This window comes from Lutzomyia longipalpis, chromosome 1, assembly GCF_024334085.1.
Source record: "Lutzomyia longipalpis isolate SR_M1_2022 chromosome 1, ASM2433408v1".
Classification (NCBI taxonomy): Eukaryota; Metazoa; Arthropoda; class Insecta; order Diptera; family Psychodidae; genus Lutzomyia; species Lutzomyia longipalpis.
The window spans coordinates 25,847,379-25,865,896 of record NC_074707.1 but is presented as its reverse complement, the minus strand read 5'-3'; the positions used below and the strand labels follow the sequence as shown (position 1 = coordinate 25,865,896).

The following is an 18,518-nucleotide window of genomic DNA, read 5'->3' as shown; positions in this document are numbered from 1 at the left end:
TCACAGTCAGTGTACTAAAACCCATGTTATTGCTATCATATTGTGTATTTGTGCGGTGTGTATTTATGTATGCACAAATACGCCGAGACTTAAACTGTTAAATCACATAAGGTTATTACCCTTAATATTTTTAACGCTTATTTACTTCACTCAATTGACAGCGTGTTCCACCAGCTATAAAAACCGCGGCTATTGAAATTTTATATGTATGCCGCGATGCAAGTGTGGCTCATATTAAAATGGTGGGAGGGGATGGGGAGGAAAGGGTTCCGGGGGGATAGTAAGTACTATTTATATTTAATGTTAATTTTATTCTTGCTAAGGACTTGCAGGGATTTCTTTTCTTCCTTGCATCTTCCCCTAATAATTTTATCCCATTTGAGGGCCAGAGAGACCACATTGACGGTGATTGAGGCGTTTGTTGGTTTTCCCTGCCTATTTTTCGTACCCCACCAACCATTGAGGACCTAATTCCTACCCTATCCCGAATTCCCAGCAAACCAACAAGTACAGAGGGGTGGCTAGCAAGCCAAGGGTGATATGGTGGGGATAACACCGCGCGCGCTAGATGTTGTATTTGGGACTATCATGCCAGCAGCTACCACCACCACTCCTCCAGCGTGCGTTGATGCGCAAACACAGACACGTGGCCCGCTGAAAGCTTTGGTTGTGTGCGTGTTAACGTGCCCAAAGCAACAATTGCAAGTATATGTGAAGTGGAAATGCATTTTGCCGCCAGTCTTGCTGGATAAGCCGAACAGCGCAGTCACAGAAATATTTTGCCGCAAGTAGCACGTTGCTTCGAAACACGGTCACAACAAATCGGTAGTGCAGCGAGTGCGGAACGACTGTGTGAATCAGTTTGTTGCCAGACGCCGAGCGAGTTGGACGTATTCCGGGAGAATAAAAAATTGCATTTACGTCGAGTAGCGCTTTCCGCATTACTTGTTGATACACTCCTATAGAACAAATTGCATTTTGCATCTAATTCGAAATTAAATTTTTCAAATAATCAAGTGACTGATACAGAGATTTTTGCGCACTTTTCACAAAAAAAACAAATAATATCAAACTGAATTCCAGTGCCATAAATGGTGAAAATTGATTTGGTGAATTCTATGAAGAAACAAATCAGTGACTCTGAACTACAACATTTTCCAGAGAACAATCTTCCAAATGTTAACTAATTGAGAATCATTGAAGATTCAGAGCTTTTAAAAAAAATTAGACTTGAGTATGGATAGAGAAGTTTATCCAACGAATCCCGATTAGAGCGCCTGGTGAAATGATAAGTGACCCCAACAGATTGATGAGAGACTTGAGAATGGCAATTTGACCATTGTGATAAAGCTTAGAAAATAAATTTGTTAACACAAACTTCACCGAAAATCTTTGAGAAACTCTTAGTTTGTGCATCATTTGAGTTTTATATTTTTTTGAAGACTTTTTTGTGCAAAAAAAATCATGGCCCGACCCTTCTACGTTCCCGAAGATGATCAGGAGCAGCAAGGCTCTTCTCAGCCACCAAGTGGCTCCTCATCAGTCACCCAGTCTCCACTTCAGAGCCCTTTGATGGTTAACAATGAGCATCTGGTGCAAGCATTCTGTGAGGCCTTGTATCGCATTGGAGGAGGTTTGTGGAAATTTTTATCATTTTTCCTTGTTCTTGAAATTATGCGGCAGTGAAGTGATAAAACAATAAATTGTATAAAAAAATATTTTTACAAATTGGAAGAATAAATGCAAAATTACTAAAGTTTTTAAAAAGATTTTCCTTTTTGATACTCTATTACCTAAGTGATATGGAAAGTTTGAGCTTTTCCCGCCAAAATTATCATTTATTTTACTTTATTATTTACAATAATTTATCAAATATTAAAAAAAGACTACAAGTGAAACTAAGTTTTCGATGTGATTTTATTAACCATCTTCTTTAAAAAAAATTTTCTTGGAAAATTTAATTTCCCGACTGAAAAATTATTTCGTTGTCTAAATCACCTGGAAAACACCTATGTACATTTAACATGTAAATTAAAATGAATTGAAAAGAATTTTTTTTAAATATAAATTCAGCATAAATAAACAAATTTTTCATTTTGCAAAGTTTTCATGAAAAGACTATAAATTAAATTAAATTTACAGGATTTTCCGTTTCCATGCTCGCATTGTTATTTTGTGAAAAATTGAGAAAAGTTCTTTACTTAATCTTTCAAATGGAAATAATATTAAGAATCTTAAAAATGTGATGTCATATTGTGAAATTTCTCACAGTGACGGGATCCGGTGTCTTTGGGTCGCTAACCCCATATAGTGAAGCCCAAGGTGGCACCAATATTTTGGCGAAAAATGGGAGAAAATGTGACAGAGTGTTACTGAAGTTTGTAGAACTTAATCAAACTTTATGAGGCACTTCATAAATACCAAAATGCCAAATTGCCACCAACACAGTAGAGTTTTCCTCTGCAATTTTAACTGATTATACCGCATGTTCAAATTCGTCCAAGTGGAAGTAAAATGATGGGCTGGGAGATACTGTGTGACTTTGCAGATTACACGTCTCCCAAAAATAGACTTGTCACATTGTGCATAAATTTTGTATAATGCATTGCTTATGTGAAAAGTTTTCGCGTACTAGGAGAGACCGCAGTTCTTTGTTTACCACACATGGTGTACAAAAAGAATTACTAAATCTCGCACCAACCAACGTTTGATAAAATTGCATTTCCCAGCATTTTGCAACAAGTCCTAAGCTATATGGAAGAAGTATGCGCAGAATTTCCCGCGCGCGCCAAACCATAAATTTGTAGAATAACCTAAAAATATTGCATTGCAATTCCATGTGTGTACGTCTTTTTTTTTGCACTATGCAGAGAGTTTTTCCTCTCTTGTTTTAGCCAGAAAAGTCAATTACCACTTTGTAAGTCATATAAAAGATTTATCGTACAATTGTACATATGTGATGCTGATAGATATATGTACGTACATATGTATGTGTAACATATATTGTCAATTTTATCTCATTGCATAGCTAATCGCTTTATTTATAAACAACACACTTGCGGTATCTAAACATCGAAATTACTCCTGTTTGATTGGATTGACCACAAGTAGTGCTCCAAGAGGCAAGTGTATAGATAATGGCGCGAAAAGGTTGCATAACGATGACAAAACATTGCAGCTTTCTTGACATAATGAACCATTTGATGTGTAATTACATATTAGGAGTACACACAGGAGTCCCAGCATAGTGGTCTATCCGAGTCAGTGAGACTCAAAATATAGCTTTCGTTGATATTAGCCTAGGTGCAATTGCGTTGCAGTACTAAATGCCTCTCAAGGGGAGGGAGAAAAATCAAATAATTGCAATCAACTTTCTTGCATCAATGTACCTATTATGTCTTCTCAAAAAATCACATTTCCTTCCAACAAAAGAATTAGCACTTGTGCAGGTAGGAAGAAATCAGAGAAACACCAAGAGAGAGGGCCAGGCTATTTACCACCTGTATTTTGCCGCACATTGGCTTTACATTTCTTTTTTCAAACACAACAACAACAATAAATCCAAAAGGAAGAGACAAAGACAGAAAAATGGTTGTTTGAAGTGCAACAGCAAATAAATGCACATATTTATTTATACAACAAATTAGAGAATGAATTGGAAGAATATCTGTCAACCTATTCGAAATTTAACATGCCGCCGGCTACAGTGGTCATCGCCTTTGTTCACCACCGTATGATCATTTTGAACACGTGAGTAAATTGTATGTACAAAAAGCACATATTCACCGTATACCGCCGATTAATTATCCACGGCCGTGAATTCAATGCACAGTATCAAAATGAGTAATTGCAGACTGATTGGCGGGACTGTGAGGGAATTATCGGCAGAGAAAACTTCTCTTACTGACTCATCCGCAATAAACACAAAGTTCTGCTCCTAATCTTGCTCTGTAATTGTGTTTTGTCTCACATGAGTGATGGAATTGCTTTATACTGCATCACCGCGGAAGATAATTTATTTTATAAAAGCGACGGAAAAAAAGGTAAATTGATAATTTGAAAAACACACCCCGAGTTTAGCACAATCGACAGATAAGCAAGAAATAAATTGGAAAATATTTTTGAATCATACTGCAAAACATGGGGATTTAGCTAATCTATTATGGATATATTGTTTGAATTTACAATAATGTTTAATTAATACCTATAGACGCAAACTATTTAATTTAATGAGAAAGAAAGAATTAGTTGATAACATACGAAACAAACGAAAGAGTCAAAATGTTTCGATATTCCTAAGTTATTGTTAAAATTGCCCAAGTACCTACTGAAAATTTACAATCATAATCAATTAATTAAAAAAAAATCTTATTAGAATATACCTAAATAATATGCTAAGACAAAATTTCAAATGATTTGTTTCACTCGTTACATTTCAAATAAATAAAATGCAAAATGCATTTAAAATGAAATGCGAATCCATCTTAATCTCAATCAGTCATCGGTTCAACTTACTTTAGACATTAATTGTGTGCGAAATATGAATTGAATGGCAATGAATTTATTTAAAAAGGTGCATTAGTGAAATTCCACAGAATAATAGCATAGTTTAGTGAGTTTTATGGGCTGTTATAAGAGTGAGAAAAAATTATGGTGCAATTACGGGTTGTTAATTTACTTTTTCCCATAAGAATTCATTCTGACTGTAAATTGATTTGATGATATTTCATAAAGTACAATGCTAGTGTCTCTCGCGGGTGTTAGGAATCGTATGTTGTGCGAGCAGAAAGAAGCAGAATAGCATGACGGAGTGTTCTTGTATGTATATATTTTAATCTCTCAACTTGAGGCACGACTATTCAATTTTCCTCCATCCACTATCTAGCAACGTATATAATACATAATGCAAGTAAATTTAATAAAGCACATTTATTCTCGCAAGTATCCACATTAATATAGCATTGTCATTGCCAATCGACTAATTAATGTTAATTTATTCACGTGGTGCAGAAGAAGAAGAAAAAAAAAGATAGGCAATGTGGAGAGAAGATGTGTTTGTGGATTTGTGCAATTTGCATCTCGGGAGGATTTTATAATTTATTTTAGTAGCTCTCTTCATTTTCTATGATAGTTCCCCTCATATCAAGATGAACACAAATGGGAGTCCATAAAGATTCTATATAGCAAGTTCTCTGTGTCACATGAAGAGCTTCTTTCATTGGGACGTTAGAATAATTACGCTTGAAGGTCTCTTCCCATGTTAAGGTTTGATTTAGCGGAAGATGAAAAAAAGAGGCAAAATCATAAGATATTATGAGGATTTATGCAAATAAATCCCAAAAACCCGGAAGGCACGCAAAATCGATGGAGCGTTAAATCTTTAAGCCCATATTGCCCATCGAGGCTTTTCGCGCGAGACCTTGAAAGCGATTCCTATATTTGATGCAATGGTGGTTGCTCAATTTTAATTTTCAGTGCAAATATATAATGCATATAAATCAAGCTCTGTAATTGAGCCAACTTGTGTGCAAGCTCAGTACAATGTTGAGCCCATCCAGCCAAGCGTTTAGCATTGGCGCGCGCAATAAAACCCACTTTGTTCGTCACTCTCGGAGCACATTGTTGGTCGAACTGGGGACGTTTATCACAACATGGCACATGTCTCTTCCACTCTTCTTCCACCAGCACCAGAAAGCACTTCTCGCAGTGCCAAGCCACTCGTCGAGCCGTCGGGCGGATTTGCTTGTTGCACAACAACCGCAACCACCGGCAAATAGCGAGCCACCTAAGCCACCTATATATTTGATTATTTTCTAATTATAATACAAATCTATGTGCATGAATTTAGTCGTGTGTCTAATGGCATTTCTGGAGAAATAAATCTTCAATTGCAATTAAAGTCAATTAAGGTAAACTGAGTTGTATTCTGATTCTCAAGGATTCACAAATGTCTGCTGCTGTTTCTGCAAACTGCTCTCCCGCAGACATTGGGCATGCAACGCTGAACATTTTGCCTATCACTTCCCAGAATGCAGGTGATTTGCTCAAAAGAATGGAAATGCGTCTTGCACCAAGGGTTTAGTCATACCTACATCGTGTATTTAGATTGAGAATTATTTCAAGGTTAATTCTATGTAAATACTTAAGTTAGATTTACCCGCAGAACTTCAGACAATAACGAATGAACTACGCTAACACAATAAAAACTTGTAAAGGATTAGATATTTATAAAGTTGATAACATCGGGAAGAAAATTTTAAAAAAATGTCATTGACAGGAAAATTCATTTTTATGCATTTGGAGAAAATGGGCTCTTTTAATCACAGAGGGAGGTCTTTCAATTACATAACATTCAGTGCCCTTTATCTCCCACAGCAATCATGACACAAGGCAAAAGTAAAATTCTTGCTAAATGTAATTACTACTTTGCGACTTCTCTATCTCGCACCAAAACAGCAAAAGAACCCACCCTCCGTTTGCATTATCTAAATGCAAAAATGACAATAATTATGCATAATTGCACTTGCGTGCTCTTCCTTTTCACCAAAATCAATTATTCACGTTCTCTTACCACGATTTTATCAATTGACCATCTATTTGACTTGCTGTTGGTACTTGAGCCCAGAAAAAACATAAAAAATGCATTACACATTGCACTTGATCTGATTTTGTACTTTCCCGCCAATTGAGCAATTCCATCGAATTCACTGCAAAATTTTCAAGTGAGTCGTACATACATAATATGTATATGCAGTGGAGAATAATCATGAAAATGCACTTGTACATGCAGTTGCATAGTGCACACAGTGCAAACTAAATGTACACCGTGTCTAATGCAGTGTGCATAAAAGCCCATTAAATATTTAATCGGCGAAAATTGCAAAAGAAAATTGTTGCAACATGATTTACAAATTGCGTATTTGACCATTTCCCCAGAGCATGGACACGGGCACCAAACTCGAGACGATATAGTAACTCAATCCTACAATAAAGCACCATGTAATTGATGGTGCAAGCCAATTATTTAAATGTGCTCCTACCGCACAATTATTTGCATAGTAAAAATAAAAGTTAGATGAGCGGCTAGTCTACTCATCGTCGGTGACAATGCTTTTTTTCTTACTCATTTTAACGTGAAGACGTTTGCCAATCTTCGGAAGAAATTTCATTAATGTCACCAAGCTGTATTTAATTCTATTAAATGCGAAAAAGGTGTTTTTTTTTCATCACAGTCCGTAGCAATAAAAAATAATTCCTCTCGCGGTAGCTGAAGGAGTGCACAAAGACAAATTTTATCACTCGCGCTGGAGACAAACTGAGTCATTAACAAAATTAATTACACCAAGTGAAAAGAAAAAAAAACCCAAAATGAAGTCAACACGCAAGCATGTCATATCATTCCTCTCCCGCAATACTTTATCGCGTCTGCTCAACTCCTTTTTTGCCGCCTAGGTCAGTTTTCGTGTGCTATAATATTTTATTAAAAAGAAATATTTTCCATGAATGCTAATTTAGGACATTTTTCACTCACTGCCTGACACTTTTTTCAACACGAGTTTGCTCACCTTTCTGACGTCCATTTATGTGTCCCTTTCAGGAACTCCGGCATTTCCGTTGCCCCCACCCAGCCCCTCATGCAGTCCACATGCAACCCCACAGTCCACGGCAGGGCACTACGGTGAGATTTTCTTCCCGAGATCCATATCGACACCGAGAACACCCAGAACTTACACCCATCAACCCCTAGAGGAAGTCCACCGTGTCCCATCGCACCCCATCGAACAGCAACGATTGCCAATTAGACGGTAAGGAAATGCTTTGTCTAACTACTGTATTTAGCAGAATTGTTTTAATTATTCGATGTTTTGCTCTATTGATAAAAAAAATTATTATAGATACATATATATGCAATTTTTTTCTTCGATTCATGAGCAAATGAAATAATTGGTTTTTACTCTTAAGGAAATAAGACAGAATATAATAGATAATGTTTATAAAACGTCACTTTTAATCATCTTCAAGTATTTAAAATTATCTACTCATGCCACATTGAATTAAACTTTTAAATAAAACAGACAGGTAATCTCAAATTCTCGAAATGTTTGTAATTTTCGAGAGAACCTGTCTCGTGATTTTACGCAGCAAATTGCAAAAGACTCATTAGATGAAAATATTGCGTATTAATTGGTTAAACAATATTGTTTCTCAATAATTAAATCTTCCACGCATCTGCTAATTAGTGATGATAACAGGCAATTTCAATTATGACTACACGCATTGTATAAAAAATATTCGATAATGTTATTTAAATTTTTATGTTACCCTTAAATTTACCTATAAATGCTTATTATTTCAAAAAGACCAGCACAATAGTAGCATTCTGAATGGCTAAAATTTCAATAGTCCTTGCAAAAATTTTTATTTCTTTTAAACTTCCTATCTTCAAGGAAATTGTTTTTCCCATGGTTATTCTAGCAATCATTATCAATTAATAAATATACAAGATTTACTATACTTTTCTGTAATTCCTATAAACTTATTAGTCATGGAGCAGTTAATTTGCACGCATAAAACAGACAAGAAAAAAATAGAAATTATTCTTCTTCTGCAGAATCCGATTGACATCAACTGGTGAAGATGAAGACGACTACCCAAGCGATCATGATGGTAGTTTGAATGACTTCCAGGAGCATTTCCATCACCTGGAAGCTCGTGAGAGACTCACAGAGTTTCCAGGACGTGTGCCAGATCGTAAGAAAGGCAAATCACTCCCACCACCTCCTGCTGCCGACCCAGAGACACCAAAAGATAAGCCAAAGGTAAGTTCTTGCATTATTTTCACTGTCCCTTACTCTATGCAATAAACCCACCCAAATGAGAAGTTAGTTTACAAACTCGGTGCGTGAACTTGTAATTCTCTTCTTTTTTTCATAAAAATCTAAACACGTGAGTGTGTAACATTATAAATATTTTGAAAAGCATATCAAAGACATGGCGCGCGAACGCATAATAATTTTTCTGTAAACAAAATACCGAATTACACATGTTTTCCACACTTTTTGGAATTTCTGGAGACACTGGCAAAGCGTCGAGGAGGTAAAAAAAAGTCACCCCATTAGAATTTCCATCCTAAACCACCGTCGGTCGGGTGTTTATGAGATGAAGCACTGTGTTGAATCAACAATGAAAGTGTGTGTTTGACGACAAACCGTATTTTCCTTTTGATACCCATTTAACACATTGCACTCACCCCACAATGTACTCTGACCTCCCCAAAAAAACATTACTCCCGGCAAATACTTAAGTTTTCGATGGTATGTAAGACAAATTTCGTAATAATTGCATCGAATAGCTATTCATCATAATCCCTATAGTCTATTTTCTGCATCCCTTATTATTTATGTATATTTAGAGACCTTGCCAGGCAATTGAGGGCACACGGTTGGCTCCTCGACGGTACTGATGAAAAAAAGATCGAGGGGAGAGCATCACTTCGCCTATGCCCTTGCTCATCTCTCACTCTTGACATCAATAATGGCCCATAAAAGTGACCCTGTGATAATACACTTGTCCGCATAGATAGTTTTTCGTCTCCACATGTTCATATCTCATTTTTATGGTCAGTTCTCGCATCAGAATTGCTTCTGTTGCTCCTATAATGTTGACTGTTGTGGGATGCTTGAAAACTCTTTTAATTTATCAATACTGTTTTTATTTGCCTAAATATTATGTTACATTTTAGATCTGTTTAAATATGAGTTTCAGTAAAAACGTTTTTGCAGAGATTTTGTGAAATTTAGGAATTTTTTTTATCTGCCAAAGACACCTTTGCCAGCGGTTTTGCAAAACTCAATCTTAATTTTAATTATACTTTCCAACATCAACAATTCAGCTTTCTTACACACAGACACATTAGCACCCCTAAAACACTCAAAATGCATATGTAACTCTTATTTCAGGAGCAGTGCTTCAATTGGTCTCTGGTGACTGCCCTCTTTATTGTGGTCGGATGCGGAATTTTCGCTTCACGGTGAATTTTCCGTGTAATTCCAGAATTTCGTGCACAGACACAAAAACAAAGCAAACGAAAAGACACAGCAAAAATATTATTTTGTGACATTTTGGAGGAATTAAACTTCATTTCCGTTCGAGTGGATTCTCAACACTGCCATTGCCGTTGAAGACACTTGGAGAGAGAGAGAAAGATTGGTTGGCAAACAAAATTTTTTGAGAAAAAAAAATATGGCTTAAATTTCATAAAAAAAATATTTCATTACACACTCCTTTTATTAGTAATAATATAATACTTTTTTATAGATATTTCGTAATAATGGAAGAGAAGATCGAAAAATATATTTTGTAAGTAATTTGATTGAAAAAAAACATAATGGGAAATTGCTAAGTAAAATAATATTTGAATATTAGTGCATAATTTCGGAGGGTTTGATGGAAATCCTTTAACGATACTATTTTATACTCTACATGTAGCATTAAAGTAAATAAAAGAAAAATAAATGTTGTTTTATATTAAATGAAAAAAAAGATAAATAAAATATGGGGGAAAATGTGTGAGGATAAAAGGTTTTTTTTCTGTAGTGTGTAGGACAAAACTTGTGAAATGTAGCTTTTAAGAGATTTATTGTAACCCAAAGCGATTGTGATTTAAAAAGAAACAGCGTCATTCAAAAGGACGTGAAAAAAATTTTTCATTGAAAACACAGTTCAATTCATCCACATCTCATACCGATAAAAGTGGAAGGTTATATGTAGTAAGGTGAAATCAAAAGCACAAAAATTTCATTATACATTTCCAGGATGATTTTTTAGTGAATCATAAGTTTGTTTATCTTATTTATTCCAACAATAACAAAAAATTAAACCATAAAACTTCTAATACAGCGAATAATTAAATTAGACTAAATTGCAGCTAATTCTTTTAAGTGAAACTATTTTCTGAGAACGACATACATTTCAGAAAAGAACCAACAAATCAATCTATTTTGATGTGTTCATAGCATCAAAGCATTTTTCTTTTAATCAAGCATAAATTTATTTTTTTTAAATCATTCTCATTTATTCCACCAATTTTTGTTTTCATTTTTTTTTATTTCTACGTAGCCGCAGAAAAAGCTCATTAAAGCGCATTGTGATTGAGAAAAAAAGAGTAGAACAAAAAATCCAAGTGAGGAAAAAAGTAATTGAGGAAAAAACGACTGATTTACTGAAATGATACTGTCACGTTGTGGATCTCTAAAATTTACATTGTAGTTCTAACCATTTTCGGAGACTTGTCTTATTGCAGGAAATTTGTTCCACTAAAGCATTTGAAAATGACTTTCGACGTGATAGAATTTGTAACAGTTCAACTGCATTTTTTCTATATTGCTAACAGATATCGATTTCTTGGAAGAAAAACAAATATTTTTAAAAGGAAAAAAAATAACGCATTTTTAAAGAATCATTAGATTGATACAAATGGCCAAAAAAATAGATACTTGAGAGCCCCAAAGAATACAATACATATTTTACGCATATTACGAATGTGTTATTGATGAAAAAGAAAAAGTTTAAAATAAAACGAAGAAAAATTGACAACTTTGATCTCATAAACATATTTTTTTTAAACATTTCATTCTAGTGAAAGGGATGTATAGCAATTTAAAATGAAAGAAAAAAATCAATCTTAATAACAATTTTATTGCGAATAGAAACGACAAAAGTATAAAGAAAAATATAAGTAAATTTATATTAGTATTTAGAAGAGTTTGAAGTTATAAAAAAATAATGAGCTGCATTGTGATCATAAAACAGATGATTGGACTACAGTGAGGTGCATATTGCTCGTATTTAAAATGTAAAATACGAAAAAAAATGAATTGCAAAAAAATTCTTAGATACTAAAAATTATTCTAATTTTAGAACTTTCTAAAAGAATTATAAGAAATTCGTTCGCCATGCATCTCACTGTATTTAAAAAGAATGATTTTGAAGCTGTGCGAAAAAGATCAATTACAAATAAATTTTGTCGAGCTTCATTAAATTTCTCCATAATAATTTTTTTTAACAAAGTTCTTGGTCAAGCAATATACATATGTCAACGAAAACATTCAATTTATTTCCGTATACAGTGAGGCTTCAATTAGTTATACAATGGTAGGTAATGTTATCATTTACACCAATTGAAGCCTTTCTGTGGTGAAATTGCTAAAAACCTATCGACGTGTCAAGCAAAACTTTTTATAAATTTCTCAGGAGAATATTTCAAATACTTTCCACAGCACTAAATAAAATTTCTTTGTGTTCCCAAGGCAATTGCAACAGCAACAGAAAGAGAGAGAGAGCGAAAGATTTTATATACTAACATTATGAAAAGCAATGTGTGTAATAAAAGACGAGAATATTTCCTTTTGGGCTGTCAATTGAAAAAAAAAATAATAATACGGACGGAAAAATCATCGATATCGCAATGTATATTCTTTGTAAAATTAAGTAATAACTTACTGCATCATTCTCTTATCAATTTATAGAATAAATGTACATTTTTTCGGCTTATAAACTATAATCAATTCGAATTACCCTGACTGGTACTAGTGAGCTGCTGGCATTTCTTGCAAATTATTGAATATAAAAAAACTTTCAAAAGAAAAGAATCTCGAAATTCTAGATGGTCAGCAATGATTATAGTTTGTACAGTTCTTCAGAGTTTTCGAATGATCTCTTTTGTATTTACGGCCCTAAAGTATGATGTTGCATGGAAATGTTTAAAAAAAAAAAACAGCAAATTTTCCTTCATAAAAAAGAAACTGCTAAAAAATTATTAGGAAAAATTTCTTCTATGCAGCATCATCGTAAATTGGCTAGCAATTGGGCCGCTCTTTCTTGTAAATAATAATACTTAGACAGTTAGTTAATGTTTTGATCCATATAATGAAATTAAATTTCGCAGTTTTATTTTGTACTAATTTTTTGTATTTAATAAGGATTACTTTGGAATAGATAATTTTCCCAAACATTTACTGCATAAAATCATATATAAAAATGTACTCTAACATGGCATTTACATAATATATTTTTATTTTTCACATAAACTAACCATATTTTTTTTATTTTTTTTTTATCATCTTCATTTTCATATTTGTCATAAGTTTTCATCCATTGTAATGCTCAATCAGCCATTTGTTTAACTGCTTAAAAAACCCCCGCTTCCGTTATGGCATTATTTAAAAATTGTTTTTAAATTAAAATTAACAATATTATTTAAAAAAAAAAACGAAACGGTTTCATTGTATGCAACAAATCGTTGTTATACTTAACTAAGAAAAAAAGGAAAAAAAAACCTTTAATTTTGCATTTTGATCTTTTGATTTAAATAAATCGTACAAAAATGTTGACTCTTGCACCAAGTGCAAATAGAGTTGACAATTGCACATCAAAGGGCTGATGAGAAAGTACAAGATAACAATATTTAAGGAAAATGTGACAAAAGATGAATATTTAATAGTGGAAAACTTAGATAAAGATAGTCTTGGGAGACGATGGTGGAAGATTTTCATACAAAAACAAAATCACCACATTTTTCCGTCTCATTGTAAAGATTTTAAAAATATATCTCTACACTAAATAATAATTATATTTATTTCTAAAAAACACAAACTTACTATTCTGTGGATGTCTTTGTCTATACCTACCCAAATTGTTGGAAATTTGCATTCAATTTTACAAAAAAAAATGACCATTTTTGACAAAAAAAATACAACAAATTTTGCACATTTGTGATTCTTACAAAACTTACCGTAGCTTTGATAAAATACAAAATTATGTAAATTTCCAACACGCTTGAACTTCTAAATAGCCACACTCCTATTCAATGTATCTTTAGATGAAGAAAGGAGTGCGCGTTAATCTTATACACTACTTATTACGAAAGAAAACAAAAAACATATTGAATTAAAAAAAAACCAATAGAATTTTGGAAAACTTTTCTATCTTATGTAGAATCAGAGTACATTTGTATTAAAAATACTTTTAATATTCTATATAGATGTCCAGAATTTACATGAATCGAATAAATGAGAAAAAGTTCAGACAAGAAAAAACACTAATAGTAATTTGTAGGTAAAATAAGGGAAATGTCTTTTCAACGTAGAATATCGTATGTCAGCATTAAGCGTAATAAATGGTGAAGAAAATTCAGAAAAAAATCGAGAAAAAAAATTAGTAGTAGCCAAGTAAACTTGCGAAAATAAGCCATAAGTTTAATTAGGTTAAACCTAGTCTTAATTGCCCTTCAGAGCGGGTCTGTGATTCATTGATCTCATTTTCTTACCAATTTTTAATTTGTTTATTTTTTTTAATAATAAAACAAAATATCACGAGTACATAAATCACCCTATTGAATTACAAAAAAAAGAGAAATATTTTTGCCGTAAATTTGGACTTTCTCTGAATTTCTTTTCTTGATACGAAATCTTTTTTTATGTAATTAAAAAAATTACGTGGACCAATCGGCAAAAATTACCCCAAAATCGCATTTAAATTTCATTGGGGGACATCATCGTGCAAATATAACTCATTGAACATTTCGTCAAACGACAGTATATTCATAAAAACCATAAAAGAAATAAAGATAAATTGACATTTTGTTGTATTTTTCCACTAGATCACATTTTCTTACAGAGCAAATTCCTTTTTGGTTCATTCATACGAGATTGCAAAAATAAAACATGTAAAAATACACCAGAAAAATAATCATTTTTATACAGAAAAAAAACCAATAAAATTGTTCCTATTTCTAAAAAGAAAAGATCAAGATAAAAAACTATTGATGTGCAAGGTGTAAGACAATGTGACCATTTTTTCTCACTTTTCCTTCGATTCCGAAAGAAATGATTGAAAAGACTCGAAAAACCACAAAATGTTGATAAAATCAATTAATATTTATAAATATAAATTCAAAAATATATCTATAAATGTTAAGTAATTATCAATTTAATATATATTTTTAAATAATGATTTTATTTGTTTAGTTTAAATACTCTTCTATGTTTCTGTTACATTAAAAAAAAAGAAAACGAAAATACATGCGAGAAAATTCTTAAACTAAAAAAAATAATATATTTCGTAAAAATATAAATTTTCAGAGAAATTGTATAAAAAAAAAAGAGAGTAAGAATGAAAATGACACGATTTATACGACCCAATTGGACATTCAATTATTGCATTTTTATATGGAAAAAAATAGTTTATATTTGAAAAAAAAACGACAAAATGTACATATTACTTTTTTATATGGATAAAAGGAAAGACCATAATGTGACATTGTCAAACGAGATATATACATTTTAAGAATATTTTGCATTTGAGAAAAAAAATTAAAGATAAACATACAAAACATAAAATTGATTCAGAAAACTGCTTATATTAATAATAATGGCTCTTTTTTTTTTAAAGAAATCAAATAAATGTTAAATACAAGAAAATTTTCTTTCATTTTCCGCTTGATCAGTGTATATTTACTTTTTACTTTTATGGCGATTTGTTTGTAAGTTGTAAAGAAGGTAAGTAACTTCATTATATAATTCAACTTTTACATACTTTACTATAGCCTTTTTTTAATTGAGATCTGATGATTACATCTTACATCTTTCATCTTAATAAAACATTTGTTACCTACCAGGCGCCTCCACTATAAACGACAATATGGAATTATGTATAATTGGAGGTTATAATAGGAGGATATTTTTGTACATTTTAGTTGGTCTTCCAGGCATATTTTGGTATTATTATTTTTTTTTCTCTCCCACCCCTCCCTAAGGATTATTATTTTATGTGAGATAGAATAAATTGAACTAAAATTTTATCAATGACCAAGTAAAATATAGTGATTTTGGATGCCACATGAATCATGTAAAGGAATGCTTTCTCATTGGATGACGGTGTGTGAGAAGCGTTGGGTGAAATAGCAAATGTCCTTCAGAATTCATTGCAAAAAGCCATAAATCACAATCCTAACATTCTTCGTGCATTATTTTCCTCTCAATCACTTTCTTACGGCAAATTTTAATTGATGTCTAATTCCAATTAGTCTCGAAATAAGTATCTCCCTTAAAAGGTAAGCTATGCACAGAAAACTCTTTCTTTACCCCACACATAGGAATTTTTCTTTGTGATGAAGATGTAGAAGCCAAATAGATGATGAAGAAATCAATTATCAAATACACCCGCACTCAAATTTACAATTTAATATCCAATTACTTATTTCACAGTCTTCATTTCATTGCATCATAAATTGAGCCTCATTTCGCATCTTCCTCGGTGGATATTGCATGATATACTCGTAGACTATTAATAATTTAATTGCGCGTCTTAATGTGAGAACTAATAGTGGGAAAACGTCAGAATTAATTTAAAAATTTTATGCACACTGTATGAGTGTTAGATTGTGCGACAAGCCGAGACAAAGAACTTTGAAACATTTGCACGTGTTCAGTTTGTGGTGTCTCCTTTTTGTTGCCAATGTAAACATTGCTTATTTATTTTTATTTCATTCTTTTTTTTTTGCATGGCACTGCAGGAAAATATATATAAAAATAATAATTTGCTACATACTCACTGACAAGCCACACATACATTTATTCGTGTGTGGAAGTTTGTGGCAAGAATAGGAACTTTTCCACTCCATGCACGAACTTCCAAGCTTCATTTGTCTTTTCAACGTCAAGTTCACAATTCTGCATGAAAGAAACGATGGAATTGAACATGAACTTCCATGTAGAGAAAATATTTTCCCGCATTTGACTTTTCATTTTGTCCATATGTGTAATGTCGTTTTGCTAATTATTTCTTACAAAAGAATTACAAAACTTATCGGAATCTTAACCTTGGGTCAAGAAAAGTGCGTCTTTTGCGTCTTTAAATCCGTTAAATCCATATACTGTATTGTATATTAACAACTATGTATAAAGGAATAAGCACACCCTCTAAGCAAGACGGTCCAGCAGAAGGGGATGATGTACCAGAAATATTTCATATCAAGACGATCCAGCATCATGTGCGGAAGATGATGTAGCGAACAAGAATACAACATGTGTCTCCATGTGCTATATGAAAGCTTCATTGCACATTTACTATGGGCATTGACATCATAAATTTGGTACCGAATGCTCATTACTCTTCATCTGGATGTGACATTCATGTCAGACAAAATGATTCGTGGGGCTTGAATAGTTTCACGGAGAATTCCTTGATTTTTATTAATTTCCCAAACCCCTAAACCATTGAGGGTTGATGACACCTTCCATATTACATAATGCCTTTTCCCAAAAATTTGTTTTCCTAAAAAATAAACTTTGCCCTCTGCAAAAGAAAATTTGCTAATAATTGCTCTCAGTTTGAATTCAAAACAGATTAAGAGAAATGGGACTTCATCCCTTTTATGCTACTTTTGTGCATCCACCACACTGGTTCATTTGAGGGAAAATATTTTACAAAAATAATAACACTTTATTGGTATTATGTCACGCACCGATAAATAATTGCGTTAAATCAACCCCAAGTGAAAAAGAGAAACAATGCCAGGGAGGCAAATCACCCCTTTTTGGACTTTGTGATGCGTGTCAACAGACTGATGAAGTGAAATCCCATGTAGTGGTAGTGGATGGAAGTAGGTAGCATTTTAGTGAATAGTTCATATTGTGAATATAGCGATTATCTATCCATTTGATCGCAAATGACACAATGACAATGACACTATTTTTCTCACTAATAGCACCGGACAATGGAGGCGAAACCTGGGTAAGCGCTCGATAATGGGATGTTTACCTCAAAGGAGGATGTCATCGAACCACCACAGATCTATGTGATTTCTCATTGAGAACAGAAAGAGCACATTCAAAGAGACCTCAAAGTGGGACAGATGGTCGATCTACCTAATTAATCAGACCACCAACCTGTCCTTCAAATATTCAAGATTAATTACTTCTTATAAATCTATTAATCCATACAACGTTATTCGATGTACCTACCTATCATCATATCGTGCATATGGCTTGGGAAGGGTGATTTCATGTATTTCTATGACATTTTTATGATCATAAAAATAACAATTTTATATATTTTTACAAGAAAACTCTTTGTTAGAACAAATAAGTTAAATGGGTAGAAAAGCAAGAATTCATTAGAATGTTGTACATTATATACATACCTATCCAACTTATACTTACAGGAGATGCAAATTAAATTTCCTGAGATGTTAATTACTTTTGCGTATGAAATTAGGAAGTGTGAAAAAATGCATTCACCTCTTAGGGGATAAATTACAATAATTGTCAAATAGACATCAAACGCTGATCTACCTCTTTTTGGTGTAAGCTCACACCCTCGCTCTCCCACAGATGCCGATTTGTATGGAAAATCCACCCTTTGAACGGTGGTGTTTGATGCTTTCACGCCGCATTATTGGATATTAGCCCAAACTCCTGGCTTCTGCAACAAAGTGGAAGCATTTCCATTTGATGTGA

At 33.0% G+C, this 18,518-nt stretch overlaps 2 protein-coding genes across 3 annotated transcripts in view; one reads left to right on the top strand and one right to left on the bottom strand.

Moving 5' to 3' along the window:
• The window catches only part of LOC129797522 (LIM domain-binding protein 2), a 421,356-nt gene that overhangs the window by 103,600 nt on the left and 299,238 nt on the right, over positions 1-18,518 (bottom strand). The window contains exon 5 of one of the 2 annotated variants that reach the window (XM_055840194.1): positions 11,083-11,110. The exons of the other annotated variant lie outside the window; for it this stretch is intronic. Coding sequence (XP_055696169.1) covers position 11,110 — 1 coding nt within the window. The 3' untranslated portion in view covers positions 11,083-11,109. The remainder of the gene's footprint in view (positions 1-11,082; positions 11,111-18,518) is intronic. 2 annotated transcript variants of the gene reach the window in all.
• LOC129797733 (cell death protein hid) lies at positions 737-15,398 on the top strand. Its single transcript, XM_055840567.1, has 4 exons — positions 737-1,633; positions 7,598-7,805; positions 8,612-8,819; positions 9,960-15,398. Exons 1-4 carry the CDS (start codon positions 1,465-1,467, stop codon positions 10,032-10,034), a joined length of 660 nt encoding a protein of 219 aa, XP_055696542.1. The 5' UTR covers positions 737-1,464; the 3' UTR covers positions 10,035-15,398.